Raw genomic sequence first — 9,472 nt, forward strand, 5'->3', positions numbered from 1 at the left:
CATGATGTAACTGAGCAGTAGCATTTCCCCCCCCATGAAAAACAAAACAGCAGCTGCAAGGTGTGAGCAACGTTATTCATTTTTATTACTTCATAAAATATACACAAATACTGTTGTAAATAAAGTGTGTTAAAGAACTGTACAAGCTATCAGTACACAATACATAAAGTGAAATCCCTCCCCCCACCCGCCCCCATCGCCTCAGCCTCTTCCCGGCCGACAGTTACGCCGCCACTGGGTCACGGTGGCCTGTACAAAGTGATTTACACACAGTACACAGCTATTTACACATCCCTGCAATTGCATCGGTTATGTATGTTTTCTTGTGAGTGACATCATCGAGGCTGCTGGAGGTCAAAATCCCCGAAAAAAAAGGTGACATGAAACTATCAGGATGTGATTTTTTTTTTGCAGGAGGAATATTGAAAGCCCCGTGCGTCGTGCTGAAGCTTAACAGAAGAGCGAAGGTTATCGGTGGAGGAAAGAAACAAACGGAAAGAGGTCATTCTAATAAATTACAGGAGGATGAAATGAGACAGACGAGAGAATAAAAACAGAAGGTTGTTACAGACAGATAAAATAGTTTAACATAAATAGCAGAGAGGACAGAGATAAAAGCAATCTGCATACAAAGATAGAAGGAATAGTGTTTTTCTTTAGCAGGGATTTTCTGCATCATTATTATCTCTCACACACATGCGCAGACACACACACACACACAGGATGACCCAGCTGACAAAGCAATAGTTGCCCATCCCACCATTTTAGTACTTTAAATACCTAAACTTCTGAACCCAGCCCCTAGTTGTTAATAGTATGCATTATTATTCTACTTTACAGTATTAAAACAAAACCACATTTTGCCTTTACATCAAAATAAAAAAAAATTATTTACAGTGGAGTAAACATAAAAAATAAAAATCACTGGATGCCCCCCACCCCCCCGGTAATCCCTATCAGATCCTGCCCACCCGCCCCCTCATGGCCTCCAATAATAAAAACAATAGAAATTAAAAAAAAAGGTAACATTAAGAACTATCATAAAAATTGCAGCCACTATTTGTTAGCCAAAACGGGCAGCCATGGTCTCTGGTCAAATACAATGAGAATTTCCTGAGGAGCGTCCCTCAAGACTTGGGAGTGTGTCTTTGCAATATCTATGGTCATTCTTCACCTTACCCACTCGCATCAAAACCCAAAAGAAAGCACACAATTAAGAACAGGCAAAATAAAAAAGGGGTGGTGGAGGTTTTGGTGGCCGAGTTTGAGGAAAAGAACATGTCACAACATGGATGGATGAAGGGCAAGCAAGAACCACTTCCTACTTCACCAGAAACGTTACTGTACAACAGCTAAAACATCACTTACTTGTCCTTTTCAAAGTTTCCTTTCTTTATATGCTCTACCCCTCTCCCCGCCTACCTCTTCATCATTTAGCAGTTACCTCTTTGAAAAAATACACAGAACGTAAACTCAAAAATAAGGTTCGATTTAAGATGTCTTCACGAAGGAGAGACAACATTCATTTCAAAGTTGTTTTTGCTGATTGAACTGAAAAGGATAAATCTGTACTAAGCCTATATCATAACATGCGTGTGTCCCTGATACCATTTTGCTTCTTTGATGCTAACAGTTCACATTTGTCAGACAGAGGGTATTGAGGGAATGCTTTGAGGAAGGGGGGGAAAGGTAAGAGCAACCAGGGAGTAACAATGGCTAAGCACTGTCTTTCATTTATTTAGTTTTTTTTTGTGTAGTGGTGGTGGTGATGATCCAGGGATCAGCAAAAAGGGTTCATGAAAGAGTGCATGTTGGATGCTGTAATGTACTTCTCTGGATCCTTTAAAAAAATTACTGTCCTTTTCCAAAGATCCACGTGTCCATTGGCAATCATCTTGTAATAGACAAGGTAAAAAACAAAGGAAAAAAAAACAGAGCGATGGACTCATCTTGCAGCCCTGCAACAACAAGTGGATGGTCAGTTATGGAGAAGGCCATGTGTTGGTGAGAAGTGACATTTTGCAGTGAGCATGTGAATACACGAGTGAAAGTAGAGCTTACCTGTCAATTCCATGTGCATGCAGAGCCAAAATCGTCCTACTTCCCCATGTGCTCAAATGGCACGCTGACCTGCAGAAGAAACAGAATTAGACTTAAGAGGAAGAATTTGCTGTCTCACAAACCTGTGACACATTTTGAAATGATACATCTCACACAATGAAATTATTGTTAGCTTAATGCAGGACGAAAGGAGCTGTGTGTTTCCTCACCTGGGATGTGGAAATTCTGGACTGGTCGTGACGGGCCGTGAGGTCAGAGGACGATACGTTGGCAGGAGCTCCACGATGGAGGCGCATGCTCACCTTCCTTTCCCTCTCTGCACGAGAAATTGCACGTGGCGACGTGTTCCCTGAAATGATTAGTTGAGTTGAGAACTGACCGTATCTGATGCTCAAAATAGAAAAGACATCTGCTATAGTCTTTTAATAACAGAAAGAGTTTATTAAAAGACAGACAGGAGATTGAGACCCAGGCAGAAAACTCACCAGACTGCGGGACCCGTGAGGCTGGGTTAGAGATTGCCTGTTCTGGCCCATTCCTGACTCTGTTGGGAGCTATGGGGTTGGGACCCGGGGGAAGACCTCGCGTTGCAGACCCCCTGGGGACTCCTCCGATCCGCTCATCCCTCTCATCTCCCGGCCTCCTCTCTCCATCCTCAGCTGTCCGACTGGCACCCTGACAATTAAAAACAGCCTTATTAAACATTTCCATTGAAAAAAATAGCTTTTAATTATCTGTATTATACCATAAGCTGTTTAGAATTGAGACTTTTGTGCAATGATAAAGTAACTTAAATGATAAGTAAATGGAAGCTTTGCACCAAAACAAAAATAAACCTCAATTCAATACACCGAATGGAAACTTACAAATTTGAGCATATTCCAGTCAAAGACATAATCATAGGAGAAGCCCTGTCGGTGGAACAGATTCCTGAAGAGCTGTCGAAGGTAGGAGTAGTCTGGCTTGTCATCAAAACGAAGTGAGCGGCAGAAATTCAGGTATGTGGAGAACTCAGCTGTAGGAGAAGAAATAAGAGGATCAACATCACTGAATGGATTTTAATGAGATAATATTTGTTGTTGCACAAATACATAGAGGTATTACAGAAACATCACTTACAAGGGTAACCTTTGCAAAGAACTTCAATAGGTGTGGACATTTTCTTCTCGCTGATTCGTTCATACTTCTGTCTCTTGGTCGCAGCCTTGAGGCCCTGCCAGGGGAGGGAGCCCAGGTTGAAGTACATGAGGACATAGCCCAGAGACTCCAGGTCGTCACGTCTGGACTGCTCTGTGGACAGAAAACAAGAGAGAGGGTAGAGGAGTGAGTGAAAGAGCTCAGGGACGGCTGCCTAGTCGTCTAGGAAGAGGAAAAAGGTCAATGAGTTCCATTAAGTAGCTGGGCTTGGAAATGTGTCACAACCTGGCCAAACTATTTATCTTGCTCTGTATGACTATGGAAACCCCAAAGGAATATGGTTGTTCCTACATTAATCATATGTGGCTCAACTATCTTATTCAGCATCAGTGGTTTACCAATATCTACATGTGACAATGGTGGTATGATGAGTTATGGGTAGTTAGTAGTTGCACTGCATGTCAGCAAATCTCTACTGCATCAAGAACACAGATTTCCATGATCTAATATGAATAAATAAGGTGTTCATGTGGCACTTCTTACTGAGAAGAAAGCCTTTAATAATTTGTGTATTTATTTCATACATACAGATTAAGATTAAATATTAAAACCTTCTAGAAAGGTTCTAGCCCCAAAATGTTTTATCTCAATCCTACACTCACTTCATTCATCTCTCCAGTTGGCATCTAACCTAAAACCAAAATACAGAGCAGATAAATAACCTACTGAATAGACAATAATTCAGCTAAAACACTGCCAGTAGAAGGGTTGGGGGGGGGGTAAACAGTTAACCACAGACCATCTGATAAAGCATGAGATGACAACACCACAACATTCCACACCAAATGGCATTTCCTTCATTTTCCATTCTCGTGAGAGCTAATCCCTTGCATCCTCCAACCTTAAGAGCATGTGTCAACAAAGACATTCAAAGGAGGAATATCCAACCTTAAGAATAACAGACATAAAAGTAGTTCAGTAAGAATGAGTTAAAAGATAAAAAAACAAACATAAATCAGTACAGAGGGGATGTTACAGATTTAAGTAAAAGACTTCTAAGATAAGTGACGGGTATAATCCGGCCCATAATACAGTGCATTACATCTCCATGCTAGGGATGAGCTTTGAGTAGAGGCAGATATCACCATAAGCCAGCTCTGAGGAATCACATTAACATGATGTTTAGATGTTTAGAGGCAGCGGATAAAGTGGATAAGACCCTGATGGAGCAGAGGACACCTCACCATTATGAAAGTTCCTTTATGAATATAATTAAATGTAATTCTTATTTTTCTACTGACGATTATTATTGCCCAAACAAATGATAACAAAGTCATATTTTCTATTTGAGTGCAAATGAAATGTCCTGAACTGGACCCATGGCATCCTGCTGTATTTATGTTTGCTTAAAACATGATGGTTAAACACAGAAAGTCAACACATGAATCACAACAAGTCTAAGTGAAGCTTTCTTGTACCAACAGGACTGCCTGGGAACATGGTGAGTGACACGGTCAAGTAGCTACACGAATGAGGAGAAGAAAAGGGACCTTACCGATTCCAAGATGTGTGTTGATGGAGGCGTAGCGTGCCGTGCCAGTCAGGTTCTTGTTCTCCCTGTAAGGGATGTGCTGGTGCGTGCGGGCATCACGGTATTTTTTGGCCAGGCCAAAGTCAATGATGTACACCAGGTTGCCCTTCTTGCCGAGTCCCATGAGGAAGTTGTCAGGCTTCACATCCCGATGGATGAAATTCTTGGAGTGGATGTACTCAATGCGGCTGATCTGAAGAGCACAGGGGAGACGAGGAATGTTGAAACTCTGGTTTTCTGTATATTTAAAGGATACACAGGAGTTTCATGGAGACATGAACACAAGGTCACTATCACATTTACATGCCGTTAGGTCAGCATATGAAAACCGGACACCAGAAGGTGATGATCCCAGGCTAAACGTGGAGAGTCAAACACCCACAAAAAGGCCTGACACAGCAAGTTGACTGCTAGAACAAAAGGTGAGATGAATTCTGCTTGAGCGAGCAATCCATGAAATTAAATATCTAGGCCAGCTCTGTCTAAGCAGAGGCCAGAGTTGTTCGGTGCAGTGGATGCAGCAGAGTCATGGAGACCAAGTCATCTACAGTCTTTAAACAAGCCTCAGGGGATTCGTGTGTGATGTTTATATACGAGCATGCACCAACAAGCAAAATTCATTGAGCTCAAGCACATGACCTAGATCAGACATTTTACGTCTGTGCCTTCTGCTCGTGAACGGAACAGTTCCACATGGTGAGATATTAACTGACACTCCGTGAAACTGTCTTACTTCTATTACCCCTGACTTTAGAGACAAGACGTACCATCTGGTCCGCCAGAAGCAGGACGGTCTTCAGGCTGAACTTTCGGGAGCAAAAGTTGAACAGGTCCTCCAGACTGGGCCCCAGCAGCTCCATTACCATCACGTTGTAGTCTCCCTCCGCACCACACCACTTTATCGATGGAATACCGACTGGAATGCAAGTGTACATACACAATATTAAGTTTATGAATAACATCTTTAAAATTTTACATAACTTAAAAGTTCCTTTAGAGTTTTTGAGGGCTCAGTTATGATGGATTCATATAGCAACAACAACAATTCAATTAGTTTCCAACAGGGACGTGTTGAAAAGTCTTCCATGTCAAAGCTGTATTCACTTCTTACCTCCTCCCTGCATCATCTTGTAGAACTTGCTTTCGATGTGCAGTTGTGGGTGTTTGGTCTTCACACATTCCAGCTTGATGGCCACCTCCTCACCAGTGGCAATGTTGGCACCTTAGGTGGGACACGAAAAACATCACATATGTAAAAAGCCATGGCAAATTCACCAGTACCTGGGAAGACAGGTGATAAGTACATTTTTCCAGTACCATTTTTTAAATAATATTTCACTTACCGAGATAAATGTCACCAAAGGAGCCACTTCCTATCTTTCTCCCGAGCCGGTACTTGTTTCCCACTCTCAGCTCCATGGCTGCAAGTTGTGTCTGTCACAGATAACACAACAAAGTTTGGTTGAGAAGACAACACATGACACATGACACCAGGCTCGTCTGTGCGGCACTTCTCTCCTCTCACCACTGACCCTGAAACACTACAGGATGAGCCACTGGAAACTGAACATGAAAACAGGAATAGAAGTATTTTCTCAACTTCCCAAGTGGCAGATGAGGCAACATATTCTGACCAGAGACGGCGAGCTGCTCACATGATGATCGTCGACCCCAGACATGCAGAACTGACCACGTGTTTGTGTGAGGATGTAACCTAAGAAGGGCTTGTTGATCAGCAAACAGCTGTCTGGCCTCCAGAAACACACGATTAGATTTGTAGGATAACTGGGAGGGGGAGGTGGCTTCACTGGGATCAACAAACGCAGGAAGAGGAGGAGAAAGACACACAGCAAAACGAAGGCTACACACAAAAGCCAGTTGCAACTGAGAAGTCGAGTGGATCAGAATCAGCTGCTGCATCCGTACTCAGACCTGTCACACACACACACGGAAATGAAGTGCATCTTCTGAGCCGAGCTGCACGTGACGCTGGGGCAGGATCATCATTTATTTAGCACTCGCTCCACCACGCCACATTGTGCAGCCACTGCAAAAGCAAAGACTAAGCTCTCTACTGTTCTGTGCCGGCACTGCCAAGGGAGGGAAGGCATGAGCAGCCCTGCGGAGCGCTGGCTGGCTTTATGTGTGTCAAGGCCCTGAGACAACTCTGTGCAGCGAACTTCACAAAGCAGAGTGCCGCGCAGAATGCAGCAAAGCTTTCATCACGCTGATTTGCTTCCTAACCAGTAATTTGGGAACGTCATGTAAACATACTGTGCTCTTTATAGAAACACTGGACCCCAGTTCCAAATGTAGCACTGGTGTGTCTTCAAATAACTCTTCCACCCGGGCTGGGAGTTATTATGGGAGTTCATGTCATGTGCCCGGTTGGAATTCAATAGAACGGTACATGAAATGGACTGTATCATCAGTATGGATTCCTGCGCTCCACTTCCTGTGACCTCAATCTACATCCTCTATAGGAAACGTGAAACAGCCTCACGACAACCCAGAAATCCCAGAATGCAGACCCGGTCAGACGACTTCTGCTTTTCAAACAACAGCCCAGTCATCTAATCTGCAGAACCAGTCCCCTGTATCGACTTTGTTTTCCAACCGAACATCCTTTACATCAACAGAAATCCCCTCAGAGGTTACGGAGCTCCAGCTGTGACAGAACTGCTGCAGACACTGGCCGCTGACTTTCAACAGTTATGTCTGCTGTGCTGCCAACGTTGATCAGCTGAGGCCCGAGGGAGGAATCCAACGCAAACAACTTGTGTAGCTCCGTCTTCGTTCTATCCCTCAACATACTGGGAGATAAGAGTGAGCCATAGAAGTAGGGGGGTAAAAAGTTATGACTACGGATGGATTTTGGTTTAAACAATACCAATAATTACCATAATATTGTTTTAATCTTTAGCAATACAATAAAAGGTCCACTATAAGTCGATATACTTATGGCATTGTGAGTGATGACAACTGATCGGCCTCAGACTTCTTAACTTTGTTTGGCTGTTTATCAAGAGTTTGACATTCTCTGCTCATAAAGATTTTAAAACCACAACCTGCACTAACAAGCTAAAATATGTCTTTTACACTTTTAAGAAACATGACATTAAGTGCAACACACAACTTTAAACCAGTGTTTCCACTACATATATGTTGTAGTGCCCGCCAGTGTCCCTGGGCAAACACACAGAACCTCAAACGTCCTCCTGACGGCGGGGGCGAGTGACATGTGACAGAAAGTGCTGCACACAGACACACACCATGTATTAAAGGGATATACTTCACTGAAAAATGAAAGTTCACTCATCATCTTCTCAACACCAGAAGGGTTTGAGTCCACAGAAGAAATCCTGATTTTAGCCACCATGTCCTCTGGAGTTCAGGTTCACGTTGTGTTAGTGTTTTGTTAAATACCCACAACCTCCCTCTGCATTTTTTGGGGTGAACTATCCCTTTAAAAGGGTGCACGTGAAGGGCAAACCTGCACAGTGGTCATCCAGACATCTAATGCACTTTATCAAAACGCATATGGTCAAACTGGGATTGCAGTGCTACTGGTTTCATGTGTTTGCCTGTGTGGGAAGAAACACTGGTGGAATTACCCTGTCACACTCCATGTAAAACAACAGCACGTGCCCCTGATGGTAGTAATCGCCCACAGGAAGCTGGCTGCTGGACTCAGGATGTTCCCCGTGCGAAATAAAACGTGTATTTCTTGAACTTGAACACAACCCCTGGTGCAAAACGTGACACAACAAGAAGGAGAAGGAGGAAAAACACACACACACACACAAGTAGCTAGAGGATTTCACAATCACAGTGCAACGCCTCTCACACTGTGGCAGCTGTCACACACACACACACACAAACTCAAAGACGAATACACACGTTAACACAATATCTGACGTTAAAAAAATACAACACTTTACGTTAGATAATCACACTGTGGATCGTGTGGTTTTTAAACGTAGCGGCAGGTGTACGCAGCTTTCCGGGGTTGTAATTCGATGAGAAGAGAAGAAGATGGAGGAAGGCTTTTAAAACAAAAACCTACGTTAACCGCTTTAATATAAAGTTTAAATAAACACGTTAACCGCGGTGGTGCTCAGGAAGCTAACTGGGTTCGATGGTCACACTGGGAGGAACGTAGGTTGAAGCATAGCAGCCGACCCATAGGCAGTGGGGCGCTAGCGGCTAGGAGCGAGCTAATGGAAATACCGTGAATATTCGTTAAAATGTGTCAAATAAACGCTGGAAATGTGTCGTGGTATCTCGGGCGGACATGTTCGACGGTTCCCCTCCAGCCGCACCCATGTACGGAGCCCGTGTGGAGAGCCAGGCTCGATGCTAGCCCCCTCCCCCCTCTCCTGTAAGCCGTGAATGCAAGACTCTCCCTCGGCCGAACCGGGCCGCTTGTCCCCCCTGGTTTCCCCGGTTCCCCGGGCCGCCACTCACCCGATACTGGGTTCGTCCGAGAGCTGGTTCCGTGTAGATGCTGATCCGGCGGTTGTCAGTCGGACAGGGGTCCGGGCAGCGGAGGATGGGAGCGGATTCTCGCGGCGTTCATACCCCCGGCTCCTGGCTCTGTCGTCGGCTGCGCTCCCTGTTGATAGTCCCCGAGAAGATCCAGCGGCGCGGGCGGCCCTTCTCCGCTCGAGCCTGTCTCCTCCT

General features: G+C 44.4%; 1 protein-coding gene across 1 annotated transcript; it reads right to left on the reverse strand.

The window, feature by feature from the left end:
- Positions 1-63: 63 nt before the first annotated feature.
- LOC133970745 (casein kinase I) lies at positions 64-9,472 on the reverse strand. Its single transcript, XM_062407788.1, has 11 exons — positions 9,257-9,472; positions 6,133-6,223; positions 5,901-6,011; positions 5,557-5,705; positions 4,754-4,982; positions 3,181-3,351; positions 2,928-3,076; positions 2,547-2,736; positions 2,271-2,410; positions 2,062-2,130; positions 64-1,958 (listed from the first exon to the last, which is right to left on the reverse strand). The coding sequence occupies exons 2-10, from the start codon at positions 6,206-6,208 to the stop codon at positions 2,098-2,100; spliced, it is 1,248 nt and encodes a 415-aa protein (XP_062263772.1). The 5' UTR covers positions 6,209-6,223; positions 9,257-9,472; the 3' UTR covers positions 64-1,958; positions 2,062-2,097.

The sequence above is a fragment of the Platichthys flesus genome, chromosome 16 (genome assembly GCF_949316205.1).
Source record: "Platichthys flesus chromosome 16, fPlaFle2.1, whole genome shotgun sequence".
Taxonomy (NCBI): Eukaryota; Metazoa; Chordata; class Actinopteri; order Pleuronectiformes; family Pleuronectidae; genus Platichthys; species Platichthys flesus.